This window comes from Colletotrichum acutatum (assembly GCF_030867785.1).
Source record: "Colletotrichum acutatum strain CBS 112980 chromosome Unknown BDZ83scaffold_37, whole genome shotgun sequence".
Lineage (NCBI taxonomy): Eukaryota > Fungi > Ascomycota > Sordariomycetes > Glomerellales > Glomerellaceae > Colletotrichum > Colletotrichum acutatum.
Window position 1 is genome coordinate 297,626 of NW_026849031.1, and position 26,001 is coordinate 323,626.

General features: G+C 51.7%; 8 protein-coding genes across 8 annotated transcripts; 3 read left to right on the forward strand and 5 right to left on the reverse strand.

The window, feature by feature from the left end:
* The first annotated feature begins 2,403 nt into the window (after positions 1 to 2,403).
* Positions 2,404 to 4,675, forward strand: BDZ83DRAFT_280388 (major facilitator superfamily transporter). Its single transcript, XM_060502128.1, has one exon. It carries the CDS (start codon positions 2,609 to 2,611, stop codon positions 4,442 to 4,444), a length of 1,836 nt encoding a protein of 611 aa, XP_060365987.1. The 5' UTR covers positions 2,404 to 2,608; the 3' UTR covers positions 4,445 to 4,675.
* A 509-nt stretch (positions 4,676 to 5,184) lies between these two features.
* Positions 5,185 to 7,370, forward strand: BDZ83DRAFT_718892 (uncharacterized protein; the record flags this gene model as incomplete). Its single annotated transcript, XM_060512123.1, has 6 exons — positions 5,185 to 5,386; positions 5,423 to 5,742; positions 5,805 to 5,931; positions 5,995 to 6,450; positions 6,507 to 7,273; positions 7,326 to 7,370. The coding sequence occupies 6 exons, from the start codon at positions 5,185 to 5,187 to the stop codon at positions 7,368 to 7,370; spliced, it is 1,917 nt and encodes a 638-aa protein (XP_060365988.1).
* A 143-nt stretch (positions 7,371 to 7,513) lies between these two features.
* On the reverse strand, positions 7,514 to 9,314 carry BDZ83DRAFT_775959 (methyltransferase domain-containing protein; the record flags this gene model as incomplete). Its single annotated transcript, XM_060515459.1, has 10 exons — positions 7,514 to 7,817; positions 7,885 to 8,147; positions 8,228 to 8,365; positions 8,438 to 8,475; positions 8,532 to 8,554; positions 8,616 to 8,687; positions 8,894 to 8,920; positions 8,994 to 9,084; positions 9,147 to 9,200; positions 9,270 to 9,314. The coding sequence occupies 10 exons, from the start codon at positions 9,312 to 9,314 to the stop codon at positions 7,657 to 7,659; spliced, it is 912 nt and encodes a 303-aa protein (XP_060365989.1). The 3' UTR covers positions 7,514 to 7,656.
* Positions 9,315 to 10,292: 978 nt separating this feature from the next.
* BDZ83DRAFT_697609 (cytochrome P450) lies at positions 10,293 to 12,418 on the forward strand (the record flags this gene model as incomplete). Its single annotated transcript, XM_060511388.1, has 6 exons — positions 10,293 to 10,485; positions 10,564 to 10,760; positions 10,825 to 11,171; positions 11,271 to 11,396; positions 11,450 to 11,939; positions 12,014 to 12,418. 6 exons carry the CDS (start codon positions 10,293 to 10,295, stop codon positions 12,131 to 12,133), a joined length of 1,473 nt encoding a protein of 490 aa, XP_060365990.1. The 3' UTR covers positions 12,134 to 12,418.
* An 877-nt stretch (positions 12,419 to 13,295) lies between these two features.
* Positions 13,296 to 15,856, reverse strand: BDZ83DRAFT_650956 (uncharacterized protein; the record flags this gene model as incomplete). The annotated part of the gene is made up of 3 exons (XM_060510413.1): positions 13,296 to 13,956; positions 14,049 to 14,803; positions 15,125 to 15,856. 3 exons carry the CDS (start codon positions 15,854 to 15,856, stop codon positions 13,296 to 13,298), a joined length of 2,148 nt encoding a protein of 715 aa, XP_060365991.1.
* A 985-nt stretch (positions 15,857 to 16,841) lies between these two features.
* On the reverse strand, positions 16,842 to 18,363 carry BDZ83DRAFT_618139 (ankyrin repeat-containing domain protein). Its single transcript, XM_060508060.1, has one exon. The coding sequence runs from the start codon at positions 18,219 to 18,221 to the stop codon at positions 16,947 to 16,949; it is 1,275 nt and encodes a 424-aa protein (XP_060365992.1). The 5' UTR covers positions 18,222 to 18,363; the 3' UTR covers positions 16,842 to 16,946.
* Positions 18,364 to 18,490: 127 nt separating this feature from the next.
* Positions 18,491 to 20,821, reverse strand: BDZ83DRAFT_618141 (methyltransferase). Its single transcript, XM_060508061.1, has 10 exons — positions 20,394 to 20,821; positions 20,304 to 20,338; positions 20,156 to 20,241; positions 20,058 to 20,080; positions 19,869 to 19,998; positions 19,766 to 19,803; positions 19,672 to 19,709; positions 19,043 to 19,606; positions 18,758 to 18,987; positions 18,491 to 18,601 (listed from the first exon to the last, which is right to left on the reverse strand). Exons 1-9 carry the CDS (start codon positions 20,580 to 20,582, stop codon positions 18,948 to 18,950), a joined length of 1,143 nt encoding a protein of 380 aa, XP_060365993.1. The 5' UTR covers positions 20,583 to 20,821; the 3' UTR covers positions 18,491 to 18,601; positions 18,758 to 18,947.
* A 604-nt stretch (positions 20,822 to 21,425) lies between these two features.
* Positions 21,426 to 25,589, reverse strand: BDZ83DRAFT_650959 (DNA-dependent RNA polymerase; the record flags this gene model as incomplete). Its single annotated transcript, XM_060510414.1, has 1 exon — positions 21,426 to 25,589. One exon carries the CDS (start codon positions 25,587 to 25,589, stop codon positions 21,426 to 21,428), a length of 4,164 nt encoding a protein of 1,387 aa, XP_060365994.1.
* Between the last annotated feature and the right edge of the window lie 412 nt (positions 25,590 to 26,001).

Sequence of the window (26,001 nt, forward strand, 5' to 3'; positions counted from 1 at the left end):
TGTCGGCGATGTGGCAGGCCATTCGACTGCACACACAGCACACGTAGTGAGTGTGGATCACTTGATCTTCTTCGTCGCTGCTAGGAGTTCCTTCGGCGACAAATTCTCGTGAGAGTTGGGCTGAAAAGAGGTGACTGAGGTGGGAGTTGGATCTAGAGCAGAAACTTGCCGCGGCAAATGACTACTCCCTGAAGCCCCGACCTTTGGAGAGCTCCCTCTTAGGCTCCAGACCGGCGGTAACATGAATTCCCATGACGCCAGACCCAGCGGTGAGCTACTACTTTTTTCACGAGTGAAAATCTTTGATCAATAGCCAGATTCCTGGCGCACCCGACACTCTGGTCAATATCCACAGATCGGTGGCCGGGGAGTTCGGGCGCCGCCTGGTACCCCAGCTCCGATACTCCGATGCTACTGCAAAGTCCCGCCGACCCTCTTGTTTTCCATAGTCTTTTCCATGTGTCTCTTGACCCTCTTGCCTTGAGAAGAAATTAGATCCTTAGTTAGTGCTGTCGGTAGAAGTCCAGGAAAAAGCCTAAAAGGTACTTGACAACGAGGTATTTTGCAGAGACCATGATGCACTGATGCAGACGGCACTTCTGTTAGTGCCGCTGACTAGTACCGGTAGCCTAGTGGAAAGACGGCAGTCAGACGCATCATTTGTGGCGTTTTTGTAGTGTTGGTGGCATGCGCGATCATATCTCAGCTCTGCCCACCGGCCGACATGTTCGCAGGCGTCTTGTGGGGGAAGCTTGGAGTAGGTATCCTGGCCTCCTAGCCTGAATGCAAAGAAGTTCCAGACTAATAGGATTATCGATGGTCTGTGGACAGCGTTCCGCAACAGAAAAATCAAGTGAAGCGATGACAGAGGATCGTACGGTGGATGTATTCTCTGAACAGGCCAAGAGACCTAGACTCTGGACGTGGCCATGAGCCGATTTTGCCCACACGGAGTTCCCAACCACCTCTAGTCGCCGAGGCCGCTGCCGTCCTTTCTTTGGCGGGAACCCTTTTTCGGTGGTGCTGACAGGCGCAAAGGCGGCCTCGAGGCTCACGCGGGTGCAAATCCATTTGTCAAAAGCGACCGGGTTGACCGATGTTCTGATCACTTGGCCACCCCGTTCCTGAGCCAGTCGGGAGCATGCGGAGATTGGTCATAGAGTGGGGGCCGAAATTAGAGACACAGGGTCGTGGATTCGCGGGTTGTCTTTGTGGGCGACTTTTGGGGTGAACTGGGTTCAATATGTGGTCCTTTACGAGGTAGCTGACTTGGAATAGGATCCCGACGCTCGTTATTGCAATAATTGCTCGTCAAAATAGTGCGCAGAACGAGGTAGCAACGCTGTAGCCGTCAGATGGGCTGGGAGACTGGAGTTGGGAGATCTTTTGCAACAAAAGTGCGCCGAGGTCGTTGGTGGTGGCTGCGGGTAGCCTGATCGAGTCAAGCAGATGTTCTGCTGACGTCCTCTCTTCGGCGGCGGTACTTTTTCACAAATGAAGAGATGATGAGTGAGTATGAGACAGGAGAGAAAGACCATCTCAAAACTGTGTCTTGGCAACTTTCGTGCCGAGGAATGTGTGGGCGGATCATGGAATGCGCCACGACGGCTTGGAGGACGTAACCGTTTGCGGTATCGATCGCAGCGGTTCGTGGTGTGAAAGGCGCACGCTAAATCAGATAAGATGGATCTGATAAAAAAATTCTCTGATGGCCTGAGTCCTTGATCCCGACACCGCAGAGTTCTACACCACCAACTTGGAGTGCTGGATACACTCAAGGACTTCTACTCCGAGGCTTGAAGACCCGGGACCAGGGATCGAAGGGGCGCTAGTCTGTTAACTAACAAGATGCGAAAAAATCATCACCGCTAGCGCAGACTGCGTCAGGCTGAATCGACTGGCTCAGTGGCTCGCCCCCCTCTCCGTAGGTTCCCAGTCTCCGGCTGCCCACCGAAATGGCTCCGATGGGCAAAGATGGATGGAGTGGCCTTGATTGGGCAGCGCGCAGGCTGCCTGCGAGCCCGAGAGACATTGATAAAGCTCTATTCGCCATGTCTGGAAAGTTAAAAGGGCCTTGGATGTAACCTCACGACCTCGTCCTCCCTGTCGTCCCTGCAGGCGGATCCTCTCTCTCAATTTTCGCCCTCTTTAATTCATTCCATCCCCGATCAGGTCATCAGTTTGACCTCGTCTCGTTGCTCCTCTTGCCTGTAAACAAACAGTTGCGCAGTGTGCTCTGTGCAATTGAGCAGCAACTCCGAGAGACGCTACCTTCACCTGGGCCCCGAGTTCCTTACCTTCTCGGTCAACGCTCACCTCGGCGCATTGACCTCCGGTGTGTCGCAGCTCCTGCCACAGACCGCAAGACGTCACCGGAGTCCCGACTCCTTCCCGAGTAAGTGCCGCCGTCCTTCAACGTCACCTTCCGTCAGGTCCCTCAAGGTTGCCGGCGCGGAAGTTGGAGTTTCGCCGACTTCATCCGGGGATCTCGCGAAGACCAACTTCCATTCAACTACAACTCTTTCGCGAACGCTCTCTCTGTTCTGGGACTAACTTCATCCCAGGCCCTCTCACCATACATCTTATCTGAGTACTTTAGTCACTCAAAATGGGTCTCTTCGGTCGTAAGAAGGAGACTGAGTCTCCTTCCGATATCGTCTCGCCCACCGCCGATGTCACCCCAACGGAGAAGAACGCTCCTCTCTCCCAAAACACTCCTCCGCCTCCCGGGTATGAGTCGAACAACATCTTCGGCGAAAAGTCGCCTGGTGTTGCGAGAATCGAGGCCCTCTCTGCCGCCATCACCACTACTGACCGCTACTTCATCTTCTTCGGCGTCTTCTTAGTCGCCTACGCCTACGGTCTCGATGGAACCCTCCGCTACGCCTACCAACCCACCGCCACGAGCAGCTACGCTACGCACTCCCTCTTGGCTACCGTTAACGTCCTTCGCTCCGTCATCGCCGCTGCTGCCCAGCCCACATCCGCCAAGATTGCCGATGTCTTTGGTCGTGTCGAGCTCATCTGCGTCTCCGTTGTTTTCTACGTCGTTGGTACCATCGTCGAGGCATGCGCCACCGAGGTTAAGGCCTTCGCCGCCGGTGCCGTTGTCTACCAGGTTGGCTACACCATGATCATGCTGCTTGTCGAGGTCATCATCGCCGATATTACCTCCACCCGCGCCCGTCTGCTGTTCAGTTACATTCCTGCGCTTCCCTTCATCATCAACACCTGGGTCAGCGGTAACATCTCCGCCCTGGTACTCGGCGAAAGCACCTGGCAGTGGGGTATCGGCATGTGGTGTATCATCTATCCTGTCTGTGCCCTCCCCCTCATCATCAGCCTGTCCATCGTCGGCCGCCGCGCTAGGAAGCAGGGACTGCTCGACTCCTACTCGTCTCCTTTCCGCATGCTCGGCCCCAAGAAGTTCCTCATTGAGCTGTTCTGGCAGCTCGATGTCATCGGTATCATCCTGGTTATCGCCATCTTCGCCCTGATTTTGGTTCCTCTTACCATTGCCGGTGGCTTCTCGACAACGTGGCGTGAGGCTCACGTCATCGCCCCCCTTGTAGTCGGTATCCTTTGCATCCCAGTCTTTGCTGTGTGGGAGATGAAGGCCAAGCATCCTCTTGTTCCCTTCATGTTGATGCGCGACCGTGGCATCCTGGCCCCTCTCGGTATTGCCTTGGGTCTCAACTGGGCTTGGTACATGCAGGGAGACTACCTCTACACCGTCTGCATTGTTGCTTTCGACTTCAGCATTGCGTCCGCTACCCGGATCACGTCGCTGTACTCCTTCTGCAGTGTCATCACTGGCTTCATCCTGGGCTTCATCGTCTTCAAGGTCCGCCGCCTCAAATACTTCATCATCGCTGGTACCATGCTCTTCATGGTCGCTTTCGGTCTGTTGATCCACTACCGTGGTTCCCCTACCTCCGCCGGACAAAGCGGTGTCATTGGTGCCCAGGTCCTTCTCGGTATCGCAGGTGGCATGTTCCCCTATCCTGCGCAAGCCTCGCTCCAGACCACTCTGAAGCACGAGCACCTCGCAATCATGACCGGTCTTTACCTCTCCACTTATAATATTGGATCTGCCTTCGGTAACACAGTATCTGGCGCTATTTGGACTCAGGTTCTGCCCTCCGTCCTCCAAGAGAACCTTGCACCCTTTGGCAATGACTCTCTGGCTACCGTTACCTACGCCCAGCCTTTTGTTGCTATCGCCGAGTACCCCGTTGGAACGCCCGAGCGCGCGGCCATCATCGACTCGTACCAGCACGTCCAGCGTCTTCTTACCATTACTGGTATCTGCTTGACGGTCCCTCTTATCGCGTTCGCCTTCCTCCTGAGGAACCCCAAGTTGAACGACCAGCAAACTCTTGCGGTTGACGACGTCCAGATCCGCCCTGCGGAGAACAATGACAACCTGCCCAGCAAGATCTAAGGGTCGACTTTGGATGTACCAAGACTGTTGATGTAATGATTTCACGTAACTGATTTATGGATATCCGAAATCCTGTACGAGGCACGATGAGTCGAGTCTCCATTTAGAGATTGTGGTTAGAGATACCATTCATACAAAGATATAGTCGTAATTTTATTTTATTTTCCCAATTCACAATCAACCTTGACACTGTCTGGATACGCCTGCGCCTATAAGCATCACTGCCACTTCTCTATCACGCAAATTATGCCAAGACTGACTTGACGTAGCAATTGCTTACTTGCATTGCGTCTGTGCCAGCCCCCGTCGATACCGTACTTTGAGCCCTTCCCCGCACGAAATAACCCGACTTAAATGCGATTGTTTCCTTCATAGTCATTTGAGAATCGATTTCAATTCGTTACCTCTTCAAAATAAAGCTAACACGCGCTTTTCCAGGCCTAAGCATCCCCGTCGTTCTTAGAAACTAGCTCACGCAGCACATTCCGATTGGTGTTCATGCGACTTTTCCCGGCTTGAGTCACTCCAATGCAACATCGTTTAGACTTCAGCTTACTGGCATATGCACGTACATGGCTTCCGCATCACGACAATGGCGAGATGGTTGCCATTTTCGTTGACGAGAAGCTCGTCTTTAAAGGTGTTCTCCGGTCCATTGCTTCTTCGTTGGCTCTTCTCTCTTGCTGTCGCTTCACCACCTCAATAAACCCGTTCAATCTTGACTTAGTCTTGCTGTCCAGATGCCCAGTGTTCTGATAACACCCATGAAGGCCATTCTGGCACTGCTAGCATGCAGCTCATCTACACTAGCACTACGGATTCCTCACCACGCGACAATTGCCTCGCGGAATGCTGTTGCTGCGACTGATTATGACTTTGTCATTGCCGGCGGAGGCGTCTCAGGTCTTACCGTTGCCGATCGGCTGACCGAGGACCCAAGCAGTAAGTAGAGACAGTGTCATACTTGATCTACCTCAGCTGTGAATCCTCCGCCTAATGCATGTAATGTAGTCAAAGTTCTGGTCATCGAGACCGGACCTTTCGATAAGGATGAAGATAGCGTCCTCGTCCCCGGTGCCTTCTTCCCTGTCCCGTATCTTTGGCCCAACTTGAACAGCGCGCCACAGTCTGCGTTGAACGACCGCATCTTCCCAGTGCCTGCCGGCCGAGTAGTCGGTGGCGGTTCGGTCGTCAACGGCATGGTCTTTGTGCGCGGTGGAAAGTCAGAGTATGCGGCCTGGGAGAAGCTGGGTGCCAAAGGTTGGGGATGGGATGATCTGTTGCCTTACTTTCGGAAGGCGAGTTCGATCTGAACATACAATCAGCATGGACCTGAGGATGCTAACCAACCTTTTGCCAGAGCGAGAACTTCACGACCCCGCCTAGGGACTTTGCTGATGCTGCCAACATCTCGTGGGTAGAGTCGGCTCACGGCCACAACGGACCTGTCCGTGCCTCGTATCCCAATTATTACTTCCCCGGTGCTGGTATGTAATTCAAAATAAGGGGAGCAGGATTCCAGCATGAGCACTTCCACTGATATCACCTAGAAAACTTCTGGCAAGCCGCTCTCCAAACCGGCCTCACTCCTTCCCCAGACCCCAATGGCGGCGACCGGGCTGTCGGTCTCTTCAACTTCCCCACGCTTGCCGACGCAACAACCCGGACCAGGAGCCACGCTCGGATCAACCATTACCAACGCGTCAAAGACTCTCATTCCAACTACCATATCTTGGCTGCACACACTGTATCCAGGGTCTTATTCAAGGGTAAGCGGGCTATTGGTCTCGAGTATCTACCTTCAACTGGCGGTGAGCGCCTCAAGGTCTATGCAAAGAAGGAGGTCCTTCTGGCTGCTGGGGCGCTTCATACACCCCAGATTCTACAGCTTTCCGGCATAGGATCAAAGAAGTTCTTGAAGACCTTTGGAATCGATACCGTTGCTGATCTGCCTGGGGTCGGCGAGAACTTTATGGATCAGGGTGAACTCAAGGTTCCCTTCACATGTCAGTACCATTCCGATTTCAGAGCGAGAGCACAGTAACTGAAAAGAACGGCACAGTTGAGAACAACATCTTCCCCAACTCTGGAGCCCTAGATACAAACGCAACATACGATGCCGAACAACGCGCCCTTTACAACGCCCAAAAGCAGGGAGCGTACACCATCGTCAGAACCCTGAGCACAAACCTAGCCGTACCGCCGCTAGCCAACACAACCTCATCCTGGCGCGACATCCTCGCCACTGCAAAGTCTCACGACCCCACCAAATTTCTTGCACCAGGTACTCCTTCGTCCGTTCAACAAGGCTACGAGAAGCAGCGAGAAATCGTTCTCGACCAGCTCGCAGGCCAAGATGTGCCCCTCGGCATGGTTCACTGGGGCACCGGCAACAGTATCACGCTCTACTTCCTCCGGGCGCTGAGCCGCGGGTCGGTGAAGATCGACTCCACGGACCCGCTGCAGCAACCCGTCATTGACTTTCGCACTGCTTCTGACCCCACTGACTTCGACCTCGCTGTGGCGCTATTTGAAAAGGGGAAGGAGATCATGTCTGCGCCGGCAATGAAGACTCTTGGGCCCAGGATGGCGGCGCCGTATGATACCGCTTCCAAGGAAGATATGAAGGTATTACTGGCTGCGAACATGTCACCTTCGAATGCCCATTCGTGTTGTACTGCGGCTATGATGCCCAAGGACAAAGGCGGTGTGGTGGATACGGAGATGCAGGTTTATGGGGTCAAGGGATTGAGGGTTATTGATGTTAGTTATTGGCCCATGGTGTTGACTGCTGCGCCGACGGCAACGACTTACGCCTCGGGAGAAAAGGTAAGACTGGCCTCTGAAGCGGTTTCACACGCGATTACTGACTTCATGGCAGATTGCGGATATGATCAAGAAAAAGTATGGTATCGCCTCACTCTGAATAGTAATGAGGGGGCTTCAATAGCAGTCTCGTATTTCAGATGATAATCCAGGTCATTGGATTAATTAGGTGAATCTTTTGAAGACTTGCTTGTTTCAAGCACAAAATACCATGTCTGCGTGCCGGCACGGATTAACTATATTCATTGCGCATGTGTACTGTCGTTCCATTCGATGCATTCTCAACTCGGTTGCTTTCGACTTCATTCCGGCTTTTGTGCGTAAACCACGTATCTGAGATATTGTCAGCTAGGCTTCGATCTTTCACTGAGGAGAAAGGTGGTTGCTTACACTGGCCACCATCCATGTATGGACCTGTCTCTCATGTCTTTCCTAGCATCCACCAAGAAGACCTCGAGCTGCTCCGCCGACCAACCTAGCGCCCTAGTAAAAAGAGCCAAGCTAAGTCCGGACAAGCCATTTCCGAGGTTTTCGTACGTCCACACGCCTTCAACGAGCGGTTCAGTCAGCATTTGGGTCCTCACGAATACGGCTTGAACGGGAAGCGCCTTTACCTAGCTCTTTGTACTTTGGATCCTTTGGCCAGGGATTCGACGGCCACTTGTAAATCTTTTCCTCGATATTGGTAAACCCCGCTTCTGCGAGCTGCTCCTTGTAGAATTTGCAGCTATCCAGCGGCCGTTTCCATATCGCTGCCGCTTCGAGCATGTGCCCTGCCCACTTTTGGGTCGCGCATTCGGGGCTGACTGTTCCGTCGTCGCTTTGAAGATCTAGGAGGATATCGGACAACTCTATCCAGCCTCCGGGTTCGAGGTTCCTGTTATACAATGTCAGGCAAGAAGGACGAGGCGAGTAGACTGTGTCTTAAAGCCCAGTGTGCAGCGAGTCAGAACTTACTCGTAGCTTTGGCGGATGAATCTCGGCCAGTCTGCTATGGAACCTGTGAGCATTCGGCCAAAGACGAAGTCGAATTTGTAGGAGTATGTCCAGTCATCTTCCAGGTCGTCGATGTAGAATGTGACGTTGGGAGGTACACTGGACATCAGTTAGTAATTCAGCGGGTCGAATCATTCTGATTTAAAGAATCGTTAGTCTGATGGTACTTACAATGGCGGTTGTATTGGGCTGAGATCAACACCAGTTATCTGCCAGTCTTCAGCTATCGCACTGATAAGGATTAGCGAGCTCTGGGCAAGCTTACCAGTGTCTCTTGATGATCGTCAGCTGCCAGAAATAGGGCATTAGCTATCTTGAGTCAATGACTTCGCGAACATGGCTATCTTACCAAAGTCCATTGCCCAAATTCCAGTTCCGGTTCCAGCATCCAATACTCTTTTCAAAGGCTTGTCTCGGCCAGCTGGCGAAACAAACAGCTTTCCATCAAAGGTAAGTGTGTATAAATGATGTTGAAGATCTATTACGCAGGCATGAGCACCTCTTTGATGAGACAGCAAAAACTATGTTACGTACCGAGCCTGTCGTTTTCGACCTGCGATTCCAGATAGAATACGCGTTAGTTCCCAATTGAGGTTGGGGTAGAGCGGTTAAGCTGCTAAAGACCACATACCGCGTCATTCGGCAAAACATATCCTAATCAAAAGTCCTTGTCAGTACAATAGAACCTGTGAGATTCTATCAAGATGAAGAGCTTTGGACCACTTACGGCCTTCTCGATATGCGTGGTATGTCCTTCCATTTTCTTCGCGGTAACGCATGATACTGCTTGTCATGGATGCAGATGACCCGAGCACAGACTGCAACACGGGTTAGTTTAACGCGTAACATTGCACCGCTAGACCGAGGTACCACTACTCACCACTCCCATGGCCGAGTCGCTGTCATCATTGGTATTGTCGTTCTCCTCTCCATTCTATCGAACAGGATCAGCATCAAGGTCGAGCGAATGCAAGCAGATACGTTGAGAGGTCGCCGAACTGACGTCTGCTTCGAGCGGGCCGGCTTCCGCCGGTACTGGATCCGCCATGTTTAAACCTGTCGGAGCCTCGGAGGGTCGAGGCTCAAGAAGAAACCGAACGATGAGACTCTTTTAATGGGGTGTCGATTCAAACTCAACGGGGATCAATCAACATGTGCAATTGAAGAAAAGTTGTGAAACACGAAAAAATGTGAAGGGCAGAAGAATCTCCAGAAAAACAAAAGCCCACAAGCTTCCTTAACGGCCAGATCGAAGATTAGGCACGGTTTAATTGGACGGTTGGGCTGTGCCTCTCGTAATGAACCAGCAGATGGCATCAAACGGTGCAGATCAGGAGATGCGACCTCACCGCTTGCCCCCTCTCTGCTTCTTTCTCCTCCTTCTGGCAATGCCCCCCGGGCAAAGCCGTGCCCGTTAAACGTCGCATCATACCCCCGCTAGACGCATCCGTTGGCATTGGTCATTGCCGATGCGATTGAGGAGGAGAAGAAGGATAGCAGGGCATTGCAAAACACGGCAACAATCTCATTGGATCGAAACCCCGTCACGCCGGCCCCTGCTCCGTGCGGGAAGGTTGCATTCCCGAGTCTGCCGTGTCAATCATCTAAGCCGCCTAAAGACTAGGGGGTCCAGACCCGTCGCAAGTGTAGACGCTATTGGGCAGAGACCCCGAACCGACGATGATATCGCCATGGGTCGTCCGCTCGTCAGAAACTTTGGTAACATTTCGGCGTCATGTTCGCTGCTATTGCATGCTATTGCAGAGCCATTGAAGGATTTGACCTGGTATCGATGCAGTCTCTCGGTCAAAATATTCCCCAGCTCCTCCCGGGCTCCCCGTGCCCTCCACCGTGCCGCGGCATCCTTGACCGAGAAGGCAGTTCGTCTCAGGATTTCTCAGACTTTCTTTTTTCCCCCTTCCCATGTGTGGCCCGAGACACTGTTTCCTCCTCTTACCCACACTCACAATCCCACGATCCAACCTTTTCATACACGAATCGGTTCTTCGTGGGCTCGAGTGCGACCATGAGTCGGGAATACCTCGCATACGCAGTCTCCGCCTTCATCGCGTACAGCGTCGTATCCATCGCTCGCCAATACCTACGGCTCCGGCACATCAAGGGGCCACCGAGCGCTGGATTCTCGAAATGGTGGCTCGTTCGCGCCGTCGGCGGCGGTAGGACGCACCTCGACTTTTATGAGGCGTGCGAGAAATATGGTGCGTTTTATACTTCAACCCCTTAGCCTGCGCTAAAGCGCTTGTGGAAAATAACCGTTTTCCATCTTTGCCGGATAGGGTCAATAGTTCGTGTCGGGCCGAATGATCTCATCACGAGCGATCCGGATCTCATGAAGCGTATGCTTAATGTGCGGACGACTTACAAGCGATCTAATTGGTATGATGGAATGCGACTCAAGCCTGGCCAAGACAATGTCTTATCCACCCGAGATGATGAGCTGCATAATAAACTCCGGTCAAAAATGGCCGCAGGTGTAAGCAATTGCATAAATGTTTGATGTATAAGAGAAAGGCACAGTGAACTAAGATGATAGATAGTACTCTGGTAAGGAAGTCGAAGATCTCGAAGCCAAAATTGATCAAAACGTCCTCCGACTCATCGGCCTGATTGAAAAGTATGCTTCTCGCGACGAAGCTTTTGACTTTGGAGCCAAGGCGCAATACTTCACCCTCGATGTCATCTCTGACCTGGCTTTCGGTGAGCCGTTTGGAGACTTGGCAACGGATTCGGATGTCCACGAGTACATCAAGACTATGGAGCAAAACATGCCAACGATTCTCGTGACGAGTGTTCTGCCATGGCTTCTCGCACTCCTCTCTTCGCCTATTTTCAGGAGCATGATGCCTTCCGAAAAAGATGCAATCGGCGTGGGAAAGACGATGGGGTAAGTTCAAGTTACATGCTCTTCCGCAAAACTTGCTGCCCATGCAGCAACCTTTACGTGTCGCCTCTGCTCACATTTGGCATTCTTCGCCGGGTCTAGCATTGCCAAGAAAGTTGCATCAGAACGTTTCGGTCCAAACAAGAAGGTGCAAAAAGATATGCTTGGATCATTCGTCGCACGAGGACTTACACAAGCTGAGGCCGAGTCAGAGATCCTGATGCAGCTGTAAGATCCAACACTCAGGCGGTGACCGTGGCAAATGCACTAACATTGAAAAGACTAGCTGGTTCTGATACTACCGCGACCGCGATTCGGGCTACTATCCTTCACATAATCACAAATCCTCAGGTAACCGCTACACTCCGAGCCGAAATCGATGCTGCCAAGCTGTCATGGCCCATCGTCTCCGATGCAGAGGCTCGCGAGATGCCATACTTGCAAGCCGTTATCAAGGAAGGTCTTCGCATATTTCCACCAGTAGTAGGCCAAATGTCAAAGGAAGTCTCTAATGGAGGCGCCGGTGATGACTTTAAGGGTGTTCATCTTCCAGAAGGCACCCGTATCGGATATTGTGCATGGGGAATCTTTCGCAGGCAGGATATCTGGGGTCAAGACTCCCACGTTTTCCGGCCGGAACGATGGCTAGAATCCGACGTTGAAAGGCTGCGCTTGATGGAGGGTACTCTAGAGCTTGTCTTCGGGTATGGTCGCTGGCAATGCTTGGGGCGAAACGTGGCTTTGATGGAGCTGAACAAGGTCTTCGTGGAGGTGAGTCATTCAAATTCTAGATCTTTCATACCCAATAATCTACGAAGCCGCATGCTGACAATTTTTCTTTTAAGCTTTTGAGGAGATTTGATCTCGTTGTTATCGATCCAACAAATCCGTGGCACTCAGTCTGCAGTGGTGTCTTCTTGCAGTCTCAATATTGGATGCGAGGATGCACTAGACTAAGAGCATAGAGATAACTTATCCTTTTAGTGTTTTGAAGCTCCGCGGTTTGACCTCCAGAGAGTCTGAAAAATCGGCTTACTACTTCGATTCAACTACTAATTCAGACTTATCAACTCTTACAGAATATTTACGTCCATGTTCTCAATGCGTTCGACTATCTAATATTTTTCTGCGGCTTCTGAAGCCTGTGGAATATGTGCATTCAAGGCCACTATCCCCAATTCAAAGTATCTACCGCTTGTGAAGCCCTCCTTTCCGATAGAATATCTTCCATCCGGCCTGAAAAAGTTGAGACGAATGCTAAGATCAAGGCGGTCTCGACTTTGATGTATCCGGAGAGGAAAGAATTAATTTGATCTCCACTACAACTCTCACACGTCTTGACCCTTCGGAGAACCTTTTGTAGGACACACTCATCAATTCATTAGGTCAAGTCAAATCCATGCTTCTTACACTGCGAAGGTCAGTGACTCAAGTTGGAAAGGGATCATCGACTACAAGCAAGATTGTTCTTGAATTACATTGCTTTTTTTCTAAAACGAGTTCTTTCTTATTATTTTTTCTCTCTTTCGGTCCCCGACATTCGTCGCGTACATTTGGGGTAGGAAACGGTAAACCTACCCGGGGACAACTAACTATCGAGGTAACAGGCCGAACCTCTTGAGTAACACTAAGCCATCACAAATGACATCAAACAACCCTTCTACCCGCCCCCGCCCGATTCCTGAACCCGACAACGCTCATACTAAGTACATCACCACTTGGGCTTCTTCGGGGATGGAGGGTCAGACTCCCTTGGGACTGTTGTCGATGGCTCCCGCTTTCCAACTTGAATCCAGACAGCTCCACGTTCTGACGGTCCAGCCCTGCCTCTATCACTTCCGCTCCCGTGAGCACTGCCGCCTCCTCGTGAGCTGCTTCCTTGTGAGCTACCTACGCGCGAGGCGCCTCCCGGAACACTGCCTCTTCCTCGTGAGCTGGTTCCACGAGAGCTACCGCGTCCCCGCGAGCTCCCACTTCCTCTGTTGTCGCGGTTGTTGGTCGAGCCCCTGGATCCGAATCCCCATCCTTCTCCACCTCCTCCTCTAGCCAAAGCATCGGCTATACCCAATTTTGGAGAAGATGGCGCTACAGACGAAGCTGGAGACCCCCGGACTAGTGACCTCCAATTCAAGACCATGACGTCGAACATGTGATCGCGGCTAGGGGCATCAGGGATACTTTGCGCCGGTCCCGATCCTCCGCTGCTGCCAGACCTTGGAAGTTCGGTTTCCGATAAGGGCGTTCCCAATCTTCTTGACACCTCTTCAAAGATTCGAGCCTCCATTTTGGAAAAGATTTTCTCTGGAAGCCATGGGGGTAGAGGGTGCTGAACCAATCCGAGTGATCACCAGGGCGGAGAATTCGCATCTTGCGGCTGGCCTCGGTCACTTCTACCATCATGTTGCAGCTGGGACAACATCTCTTCGAGACAGCCAGAACAGATGAGAGGTTGAGGAAATTCCCGAGCACCTGTGATTTGGGGAGGAGATGGCTTTCAAAGAGGGCCGATTCCGTGGATTCACGCACAAGACTCTGGTCCATCCGCTCAAACAATTCCGTCGCCAAGTGATGTAAAGATAGCACAATGGTCTCTGCGTGCCATGTTCCATTGTAAGTCAATTTATTTTTAGGTAGCCAGTCCTTTCTCTTGGGACCGTAGACGCGAGCCATCATGTTGTCCTCCATGGTCGACAATTCTTGCTCCGACCAATGATCGCCATTTGTCTTGGGGAACTTGCGGAAGAATTCTTTGAGACTGAGGACGCTAGAGTCTTGATACCATGGGGTCCTAATTCAGCCATGATCGTCCTCAAAGCATCCTGATATCGGCAGACGATGCCGATATAGGATTCCGCTGCCGGCACCCAGCCGCTTTCGAACCGTTCTCTTTCGACTGCGAGGGTCTCGGGATCGATGAGATCTCCAGGTTCATCCGGTCCCCTGAACTTCTCAGATGGGTGTTCATCGAGGCGAAGCTGGCTCATCTGTTCCTCGATCAACGTTGCTTGTGATGTGCTACCCGTTGAGGCATCGCGAGAGCCACGATCAGGTGTCGAAGGAAGCCCTTTTCCTTTCGCGTCCGCCGAGGATTTGGATTGAGCCATCATCTTCTGCCTTTCTGCCACCCAGCGATTGGATTGATTTCGATCGATGGTCAGGTGTTCCCCGAAAGTGACACCTTCGCCGGCACCAAGATACGCTCGAATAGCCCTAGGCTTGGCCTTCTTGCCCGATGCTGCCCGCTCGACGTGGTCTCGAAAGCTTTCCTTGTCCTTGAACACATGCTGGGTTTCGTCGGCCTTTGTTTGGCTGAGCCACACGAGATGCGATCGTAAGATGTCCCCGAAATGTAGCTTCAGCTGACTCAGAAGCAGCAGCACCATCTGAAGATTGCGTACATCTTTGCTCAGGGTGAGTACTCTGTCGTGGTAGGTGGGCGGCAGCATTCCTTCCTTGGCGAAGATTACTTTGAACACAGAGCACGATTTTCGGGTCTTCTCGGTGTAGGTTTCAAAGGCGCAGGAGAGCGTGGAGAAGACTTTTTGGAATTCCAGGCGGCCCAACTCGTCGTATCCGGCTGTCCTTCCCGATGATCCGAAGGTAGACCCTGGCAGAATGTTGAGATCACTGTCTTTCTACTCAGGGAGGTAGAACCGGCCAGACGAGAATTTCTCGTTGATGTCGATAGGGACTCCATCTCGCTCCCACACTCGTAATTGTTGATAGATTGCCTCCATAGTTCTGATCTGCATAGGAGAGTCAATTCTTCTGCGTCCGGCAGAAAGAACGTTCTGTTTCAGGTGCGTATCATGAAAGGGCAACCGGATGAAGTCCTAATTGATCTCAACGATCCTTGTCTTGAAGATGCTGCCAAAGTTCCTTTTCCCGAACCCGAACGCCCATCGATTGTTGATTTTTTTCAGACTTGTCAACGTAACGTAGTCGTGCAGTGTTACCATGGACTCTTCAACAGATTGATCGAGCTTTTGTGCCGCCGCCAAGTGAAGCCGCTCGAGCAGATGAAACACAGTTCTGCAGTGGACGTCGATGGTGAATGTTGAACGCCATTCGCGCCGTGTTGGCTCCTTGGGTAGAAGATGTTGCAGAGCAGCAGCTGGACCGAGCTCGCCTCCCAGCCATTCTGGCATGTCGACTAGAGGCGTCGCACGATCGAGGGTGACGTCCAAAGAAGGCCAATATGTCCTATCGTGACCGGTTATGATCCGATGGTGAGCCCAATCTGGATTGCTTGAGATTAGGATTTTCTTGAGATGAGGTTGCGTGGAAGGCACTTCAACCCAAGGCTTCGAACCCGGCCGGGCATAAGGGTTTACATCCTCACGCGGCTTCAAGGTGGTGTTGAAAGAACACACAGGGGTTAAAGAGATGATCTCAGAATCTCTGATGAGCAATGGGGTGAGATTTTGCAAGTAGATGAAGGTGTCGCAAGTCAACTTCACCTCATGTGGCGTCTGAGCTTGGGACGTCTGGAGCCGAGGCAGATCGTCTACATGTGAGTACGCGGAGTACTTTCCATGCTCATAGTTGATTGAACTTGTGTGCATTAGAAAGAGAGTTGCAGTTCGGTATGCCCGATGGCGTTGGCGAATCGCAAAGGCATTCTCGTGACCGACATAGCGCTTGTCGGGGTCGAGCACGGTGCCGCTTGAACCCTGCCCCTGGGGCATCTTGTCGTACTCGTCCTTGAATACAGGACTGAGAGAACACAGAGGGAGGGAACGACAAGGGAAGTTGATAATGAGATGACAAGATGGAAAGATAGTGATGTAGTGAGATGGTGAGAAGACACGACAATTCGTTGATCAAGATGATATGTGTGAGGGATTGTGGAAAAGTTGAGCTCACTTTCTGAGTGTGGATATCAGATCAGATTGATAGCTTGTAGATTCCTGGCATCAAGAGTTGGTGTGTCTGAGAGTAAAGTAGGAAAACTATTCCTCTTAATAACCTAGAATTTGTCTTCAGATTCTATGTTCCTGATCGCCTAGGCGTAAAGGTGTTTTCCTGATTTCTTCTACTTCTAGAAGGTCACGAATGCCCTTTCAGCCAAGTGGTTTGCTTGCAAAACATGTCGCCTTTCTACTGACTTCACCCAGCTTGCCTAACACAATCATCAAAGAAAGCTGCTTATCATTTGCTGCAATCAACGTATTGTGTGCTTAAAGGCGTTCTATGCCTTCTCTTTGTGAACCAAGTGTCCAGTTTTGCGAAAGCTGCTTCTAGGTTCTACTTAAACACTAAGAACACATACACCAATCTAGTACAAGCGAGCTTCCAAAGGTTTCTCATCCTTCATAACTTCAGTCGGCGGCAATCCATAGTTTTCAAAGTATTCCATCACGCGACAGTTAACATTGTCCTTTGTTGACGCTTTAGTGTGGTAGCTCGCCGATGGCAGCTTTGTGTGCATACTTACGTACCTTTGGTATCTCATTGAGCACTGCGACGGTGGAATCGCAAAAGGCCGTGATGATTCTAGAAGGTAGTAGTTTGCGACCAACTTCGTCCTGCAATGGATCAGGCCGCTCCTTTGCTCTATCAGCAAGAAAGTGTACGCTTCTATCATTGCGGAGACATCGGAATTTGTGGATTGCGCCAATGTGTGTTGGTAGGATCACATACAAATATTATCTTAGGGCCCAATTACCAAGGTTTATAGTTAAGTAGATTTTATTGTTTTTATTTGCCTCTATTCATTCGACCTCTTGTCTGCGGAGTTTGGTGCTCGCTTGATGGCAAGAAACAGTCCTTAGGTAGTCAAACGCATAACATCAATGGACCAAGCACCTCTCCCTTTACCCTGTTGCCGTGGATTAGAAGCAAGCCGCAGTCAGTCGGAGTTTTTCCGTCGATATTTTGGCGAACCAAATCTGCCCCTCTATCGATGAGTAGGTTCACAATCTCTTGCGTACGTCGTCTGGGCTCGTGGCTACTTTCCACGGGGGCATACATTGGGTGATGCTGATTGGCCGCCATGTAGTGTAGAGGAGTGTCGCCTTTTGAATCTTCTGTATTGGAATCGACTCCTACTTCTTTCAGGAGAAAGCGAACCACGCCGACGTCTCGATAGGCACAGGCTTGGTGTAGTGCATGGACCTTGTCTTTCTCGCGAGTAACCAGGGACGATCCGGCCTTGATCAAAGCCTTGACAATCTCGAGACGCGAGCCACTTGTGTCGTCGGCTAAAAAAGGCTTCATACCCAATGCGAGGTGTGTTGTGGAAGTTACCTCCCACAACGCGCGGTTCTCGCTGTCAAAACTGCCTCTCAAGGCGAAGAACAGCGGGTTGGCGCCCATTGGCAAAGGTAATGGTTCTTGGCTTTGGGCGGAGCTCCGATACATCGAGTTCAGGTATTCTGCCTTCGTCGCGCAGAACAAAGCTCGTTGAGGGTCTTCCATGTCGGTTTCATACTCCCTCAAGCAGCTTTCATGTTCCCACGGGTCGCGGGCGGAGTAGTGATAGAAGCCCAGGTCGGCTCTGTGTTGGACATCGGCGCCAGATTTGAGGAGATGATGTACCAGATCTTTGTATCCGTACAATGAAGCCCAATGCAGTGCGGTCAGGAATGTTTTCACCGGAAGTAACAAGCATTCGAATCGATGTTCCTCCATGATTTCCCTTTCTTCGATATGCATCAACGATTGATCAGTCTGATTGATATTGGCGCCGTGGCGAAGTGAAGCTGAAACACCGTCGAGGTTGTTTCTTTTGGCCGATAGTAGCAAGGAGGATGCGAAACGATGCTGAATGTCGTGTCTGAAGACTGCTGGGCTAACGATGTTGTAGAATCGCGTGCTAACTTTCGCTAAGTTGATGGCGTTCTGCACTCCCCAGCTGCGTCTACCCTCCGAGCTGGCGGCGGTCCAGACGTCGGAGCGTTCTTCGTCGCTCTCCAAATACCCAGAAATATCGTCATCGTTGAGCAGCATGTCAACCATGTTGAGGACCACTACATCAGGCATATACGCAAGTTGTGTGACTTCGGACACGGGTGAAGGCTGACTTGTGGCGTCTTTCGAGGCATTGTCCATAATGTTGAGATGAGCTCGTCGGTATGATAAGGCTGTCCCGAGTAAACTGTGCTGGAGTGTTCTGTTCTAGGTGGGTTGTGCTGAAGGTAAGGTAGGTTGTTTGAAAATTGATGTTGCCCAGCGCAAATGGTGGGAGATGTGGAAGAGCAATGATTGTGATTCATTTTCTCAGAGGTGAGGATGGGCTCCTTATATAATTAGTCAATAAGACCCAATCAGTGGAATAAGCGGTACCTTGGTGGCTGGTGACTTTACTTTGAGCAAAGTTGGGACTATCCGTGGTCCGGATCAAAAGTCTTATCTTTTATCCATATTGGTATAGTTACACATGCTTTGAAAAGTCTTTCCTTTTCATTCTATAGAGGTGCAAAGACCCAAAGGTGAGGTGAACTTTGAGCACCCATGGTCACCCTACATTAGGAATACCCTTCAAGAAAGGTGTGTATTACTTGGTAGCCCTCACAAACGCAGGAACCTTTTCATTCAAATTCCCAGAGTCATACGGAAATGAAGCCACCGTTCTCACATATTCGTAGAGCACTAGCGCTCAAGCAAGATTGCTGCTGTGTACTTAATTAATGTATGTGTATAGCTACCGACATTGGAGTTGATTTCTTGAGCCCCATTGACGTTCATGCGTATCATTACAAGGAAACACATGATTGGGACTGAGGTGACTCACTCCGGGCAATTCACATAGGACAGGAATCTTCCAAACCGACGAATTCAAGCTTCCTCAAAAGGCTTCTGAGCCACCACATTATGGCTACGCACCCTGTTAGCTGCAAGGCCCATAAACCAAAATTTCCAACCGGACTTACATGTCAAACTGAGCATGGAAGGTGTGAACCGCCTTCAGTTCCTTCCGTACCTGGGCAAGCAGGACCTCGGCCTGAACCTTGGTCCAGCCCAGCACGCCACAAAACGCCCTCATGGAGAATCCGTCAAGGCCTTCCAGAATTTGGGTCAAGTTGACGAGCCCCAACTCTCGGTAATGCGGATCCTTTGGCCAAGGGCCGATGGGAAGGATGAACTTTCTGTGAGTGATGTTCTGGAAATTACCGGCTTCGCGGACCCATCCCTCAAGCTGGGGACCTGGACGGGCCTCGCGGCCCATGGAAGCGATGGTGTCCATGAGCATATCATTCCATTTGAAGGTGGCGTGGTCTTGCTTGAGAGTGCCGTCTGGCGAGTAGTATTTGCCGCTCATGTCTGAGAACTCTGCCCAACCTCCAGGGTTGAGGTTATCGTAGACATTCTTGATCAGTTTTGGGTAGTCGGCTATCGAGCCGATCATGTAGCGGCAAAAGATAAAGTCGTACTTCCGATCGCCGATCCAGTCGCTCTCGACGTCGTCGATTTCAAACTTGACGTTTGGAGGAACCCTGCACATACGGAGATAAGCTTGTAATCATGGGCTTCGTTCCCCTTTTGAATTGGCGGAACCCACCATTCTGGCTGGATAGCACTCAGATCGTTTCCATAAACCTAAGAATGCCTGGTTCAGCTTCTATGAGATGCTCAACAACGACAGTTTTGTATACCTCCGCATTGGGAAAGAGGTCACCCATCTCCATGGCCCCTGAAATATTGTTAATGTCATCCTAGTTGGGTCGGGAGACTGGACCGAGTTCGTCAGCGACTCACAAATACCGGTGCCAGTTCCGATGTCAAGGATTCTGTTGACTTTTTCTTTCTCAATCGGCGCCAAGTACAGCTTGTATCCCAGCATCCTCAGTGTAAGGTCGTGTGTCATATCAAGGCGGTCCATCTCAGTCTGCAAAAGTTAGCTCTTACTGGCGGGTGTAAGGTGTGCGCAAAGGCAAAATCGCTCACGTCGTCATTGGGCAAATAGTACGCTGGTAGTCAGACACCAGGCCGTTAGCCGTCCACTCACACGTGCTAGATGAATCCGTGGTAAGAGTGCTGCTTACATCCAGGCCGGAAAGCATGGTAGCGACGACCAAACTCAACGGGATAGTCTACAGCGCTTGATGCCAGTGAAGCCGTGTACGAGGAACTGTTCAGACCTGGTCAGTCTGCGTAACTCAGGCATAGACACATGAAGCTTATGAACAATACATTTGGTCGTCAATGGAGGCGCCATCATCAGTTTCCTAGGATGTCTCGTCAGCATATTTTGTCCTTTCTGAGCTCTCCTAGGTGACGAACACTGGCTGGCTCCTCTGCTTCTAGAGCATCCTTCGCTTCAATCGTGGCTTGAGGGTTGCTCGGTGAGCTACCCCGCGAGCTCTTGGGTGGGCTCCGAGATGAGGCCATTGTCGCGGGTTCCGCGGCCGGCACCGGTGGTGAGGTTGCGACAGGAGGCGAGGCCGGCTGGGCCTCTGGCGTGTTGACCATCTTTTAATCACAAAATCAGGCGACCAAAACCTGGCCACTGAAATCAAATTTGGGTACGTTTCGCGAGGACTGATGAAGAAAGAGAGAAGAAAGAAAGAAAGAGAGGAGGGGGGAAACAATCCTTACCAACCAACGCAGCAAACGGAGAGGGTGGTGGGCGTGCAGCAAAAGACATGGATAAAGGAACCGCTGTTGGCGCAAGCTGTTGGAGCAGGTTCTGCTGTTGCGATCCAATCACAATTGACTCGGTTGACGAGGGTGCTGTTACCGAGAACAGAGTGGTGATCCTTTCGTCTTCGAATCTCGCGTTTTTCGGCGTAAGAAGAAAAGCTCTGAAACTGGGCAAGATACTTACTATAGGTATCGTCAGAATCGAGAACCAGTTTTGCTTCGAGTTTAGCAAGTTTAGCAGGCAGCCAGTCACATACAGCTATGCCATAAGTTACATTTGACGATTTAACTGCGTGTTGGGATCTCACCTTTATTTAAGCGAACCAAATGTTTGTTTTACAAATCTTTATTTGTGTGGTGGGAGATACGCCTGGCATCAACACCTGAAGCCAAGAGCTCTTTCACCCCATCCACCATATTTATACAATTGTCTAGTTATCAAACATCGTACACATGCCCAAAGCCACCTTCTTGGGAGTTGTCTTGCTTCTTTGTGTTTTAAACGCCGCCCTTGGGACCAACAGAGAAACGCCCCCCTTTTTATACAATCATCAACGCCATCGCGGATGCAATCAATCAGAATATGCAATCAACATCTCCCCAACAAAATGTCCTCTTCATGCATGACGAGCATGTCTCGCTTCCGCTCTGATGCAAAGACCAGAGATGCAATCATGAGAAGAAGTACTCACTCTCTTTGAGTCTCTGAACGTCGAAGTCGCCCTTCTCGGGAATCGGGGGGAAGGTCAAAGGAAGCCAGACCTGGATGGTCTTAGGACGTGAGGTCGACTTCCCGGGCTTAGCGAGTAAATGTTGCTTGAAGTGCGATTCTTCCATGTTCTTCAGCATTTTTGTGGCGAATCGGGAGCTGGCTCCGCTGAGAAGCTCCTCATCGACGGCATGAGATGTCTCGGCATCGTTGGCTTCATCACCAGCACCTGACTCCATCTTGATGTCGGTCTCGTCCGCATCCTCCGAAATCTCACCAAGGCCGATTGCCTTCAAGTCCTCGCCCTTCACCAGGGCTTCGGTAGCCGCCATCTCTTCAAAGATGCTAGCGGGTGTCACCATCTCCTTGGCTTCCGCAATCAGCTCGGGATTCCCGGAGCGGAGGAGCGTCTGTCTTTTGTGCTCAGCTAGGAGCTCATCCTTGAACGACACCTTCTTCTTCTTTCTCAGCGCCGCAATCTTCTTCTCGACATCGGTTCCGACATTGATCTTTGCCATGTAGATAGAGCCACGGTAACGAGCCTCAAACTCGGCAGCGAGACGGCCAACAACATCCTCCTCGTGAATTCTGACGAAGGCGTCACGGAGAACACGGTTCATGGTGTTGACGTCAGCGGCGTGGGTCCAGAAGGAGTCATGAACAGCAGCAAAGTCCAGTCCAAGCTCAGAGCACTCCAGCGCGGACAGCAGCATGTGCGTTGCGTCGAGAGAGTGAATGAAATTGGGAGGGAATGCTTGCAGCTGCTTCTTGCGGTGTACGGGATCGGAGCGCTCGGGAATTGTGAGGGAGAGGTCCTGGAGCGACGTCTTTATGATTCGGGTTCCACTCTTGCGGTACGGCTGGGCGATGGGCATGCGTAGCGGTGTGGTCCAGACAATAGTGGCGCGGAATTGTGCCAGGAGTTCGTCAGTGGAAGTCCTGTTCTCGACAGCCTTGGTCTTGGATAGCACAGGCACGATTCCATCATTAGCGATCCGCTCCAATTGCTCGGCGGACAAAGCCCTGCAGACCCGGCCGCCAATCTCACCGAGCCAGTACTGAATATCGTGAGCGCCGCGGAACATGGACGACAGAGCCTTGAAGACGAGAGTAGCCACATAAGATGCAGTAACGATGTTCTCGAAGCCGCACTCCTTCGGCAAGTTGGGGTACAGCGAATCAAGCTGCTTACAGACCTGCTTCTTGGCACCAGCAAATGTGACGCCGTAAACGTTGGTCATGACGGTCTGCTTGACCACCTTTCTCGTGATCTTTCCGTCCATGGCCTTGGCGAAAGGGTTGCCTCCCTCCGCGTCCTTGGCGATGTGATCTTTGACAATATTGGCAACAGCAGAGTAGACGTCAGCAGGCTTGTCGCCGGGTACGAGATTGACCTGGCGAGCACCCCAAATGTCACCACCGAGGGCGGCATAGTGCTGAAGACCGTTACAGGTGCCGTCCTGGTGCACCGGAAGGCTAGAGACGTATCTCTCTGGTTCCGGGGATTCAAGCGCTGCCTTGAGCTCGAAACAAGCTGCAAGACATTGCCAAGGGTCCTCGGCCTTGAGCCACCAGCGGTTGCCATTGAGAGGGTTGGTGGCTGAGTCTATGACATTGGCCAAGTTGTCCATAGTGAATGCTGCTCTGTCGTTGAGACTGGCCTTGTCGAAACCGAACACGTTAGACAAGTGAACCTTGAGCCACTTTAGACCCTGCTCGCCGAGCTCCTTGCCCTTCGCAAAGCGAAGAATGCCACGGACGTGGTCGGCACCCATATGGTTGAGGTATGTCGGTAGTGGGTAGGCACGACCCCGGAAGTCAATGTTGTGAGGGAAGTAAAAAGTCTGGTTCCTGAAAGCACGGGCGATTTCCAGCTGGAAGTTCATGAAGCAGCGAACGGAATGCAAGCCACCTCTCTCGTTCTCGGCGGCCTTGACGGCTCTGATCCAGAGAATGCGTTCAGAGGGGTCTTCAGAGGGCGCAGGCTCGGGCGGCGTAGGTATATCGGGGTTCAACGCCGGGATGTTTGCCAGTTCCTCGCCACTGTTCCAAACATCGAGCATAACGCTGAGAACCGAATTGTTAATCCGCCAAGCGGTCCTACCCAGAACATCCAACCCTTTGAACACTTGGTCCATATCTCCGCGGGCGATAGCTGCTTCGCTGTACAGCCTCTGGTCCTTGTCACCCTGCTTGATACGAACAAGACTCGCTTTGCTTTCCAGAAAGCCGCCCTTGTCGAAGGCCTGCCACGGCTCCGGCTCCACAACCATAGGTAGATGTTTAGCCAGGAAGTCGCCCTGAGGTTCTCGCTTCATGATGTTGACGAGCTCCTTGTTGAGCAAAATCATACCGATCTTCTTGCCCCTCCTGAGCTGCGTAGCGTGAGAGAACGCGGGCTGGAACTGGCTGACGAGGGTCTTCGTTTCGGGATGTTCCCTCACGACTTTGATCTTGGCGGTCTCGATGAGAGCAGACATTAGGGCCGCGCCGACCTTGGCCTTCACCGCAGGAGGCCAAGCCGCATCAGCTAGCACAGCGTCCCTGGCTTGTTCGTCACTGAACAATTCATTACTGGCCACCTCTTTTGATGAACTTTTGTCTGTAACCTCCGCAGTTTTGGCCATGACGACCTTTCTGCTCTTGTCGGCCTTTTTAACCTTCTGGCTCGCAAGTTGACTTCGAATATCCTCCTCGGTGAGTTTTGCGAGGCCGCTAATGGCGGTAGCAAGACCCATGCCACGGTCAACACCGGTGATGGCAGTAGAACTCAAGGTGCTGAGAATGGTAACAGCGGCCAGACGACTAGGCGTAGAAAGTCTGAAGAAAGGACCGTACACGCATCGGTCATAGTCTTCAGGCGTCTTCTTCGCCACGGCCTCGGACTTCTCGATTTTGACCATTTCCTCCTTAAGCCGCGCCTCCAGTGCAAGTTGCCAGTCGTACAAGCGGGAGTTGAGTGACGCATGTGCTACCGAAGTATTGAGACCCATCTTTTGCAGAGATTCGTTCTCTTCGCGCCATCGCTCTACGGCTGCGTCAACACAGTCGCGCTCGAGACGAGCCTGGATCTCCCTTCGTTCGCGAAGGGGAAGTGTGGAGATGTCGCATTCTTGAGGGATTTCGTCGAAAAGGCTCAGAGTCTGCTTTAAACTCTTCAGTCCGAATCCTTTCTGAGGTGTGGCCATGACTTCCGGCATAGGCTTTGCAGAAGCGGACCCCAAAGCTTCGCTTTCTTCAGCGGCAATGTGCTCATCATTGGCTTCAGCGGCTGAAGTATCTTCTTCAGGCGCGAGATTGTATATCGGGCAAATTTCCGTAATGACTGCGAGGTCTTGATCGCTAAGGATCTCGGCCATCGATAAGACTTGCAAGCCCGCCTCGCCGGGTGCCAGTCTCATGTAGCGAGTAACCAGCCGGTGACGCCTGTTGGCGTCGCGTTCGGAGATAAGAGAGGCCTTGAGCATGCAAGCGATAGTCTCGGCAGTTTGGGGGAGGCCTCTGGTGTTGATGTGCAACTCGTACCACTTGTGAAGGCTCTCGGCTTGTTTCCGGTCGGGATGGAGGCGCAGCTGCTCGAGAGAGGCTCGGATGAATCGGTTATGCAGGAAAATCAAGTCTTCGCCAGGGAAGCTTGGGACAGCAGCCAGGCGCTTGAGGACCATTTGTGCCCGATCGACTTTGCCGACGCGGATGCAGGCATCGAATATCGGCAACAATTCGTCCACATCGCCAGGAACGCCGAAATTGTTTATTTTCCCCCGAGGTTGTTGCGGTGCGTTGCTCTCTTGGAGAACCAGTGGCGAGGCGGGATCGAAGGCGCGCAACTCGTGATATCTCGGGCGAGCTGAGACGTTCTGGTATGCTGACAGGACAGAACTGTCTAGTCTGTCGTAGTTGGAGCTCGCGATGGATTGGTGGTCGTCTACGGCGGTGGCAAGATTGCGCCCGCCGCTGAGGCTACCTCTTCTCGCTGTGGGCCGTCCATCATTTTGTGTGCCGAAAAGACGTCTGCTTCTGTCGCTCGCGTTTATTGTCGTCAATGGATATCTTGGCGTCGGTCGAGAGGGTCGGAAGACGGTTGCATGGTGGAGGGAAAGACTTCTCCGGCTGTTCCTGAGGAGCATCTTGAAAGCTCACGCGACGAAAGGACAGACCGGGGTAAGTGACGTCGTTTCAACAACAGGGAATCTGTTGAAGATCTAGGAAAGGTATCGGTGCATTAAGTATAAAGGAGTATGAAAAGAACGTGACTATATTACAAAGTACAGAGAATGGACCTAATGCGTTGCGATGCTGAGGCGCATACACAGTAAGGCGGATGCAACAGATTTTGGGTGGAGGGAGAAGTTTTTGGGGGAGAGGCGGACGGGAGCTTGTCGATAGGAGGCGCGAGCTATCAAAATTTTGCCGTCCTTTTTTTCCTGGCCTTTGACTCGGGCAATCGGGGGTCGTCCCACTCCATCCGCCGGGGTGGAATGACCAACGTCGTTGGATGGAATTTTCTGTCCACTCAAAAAGGGGACGATGGGGCAAAGA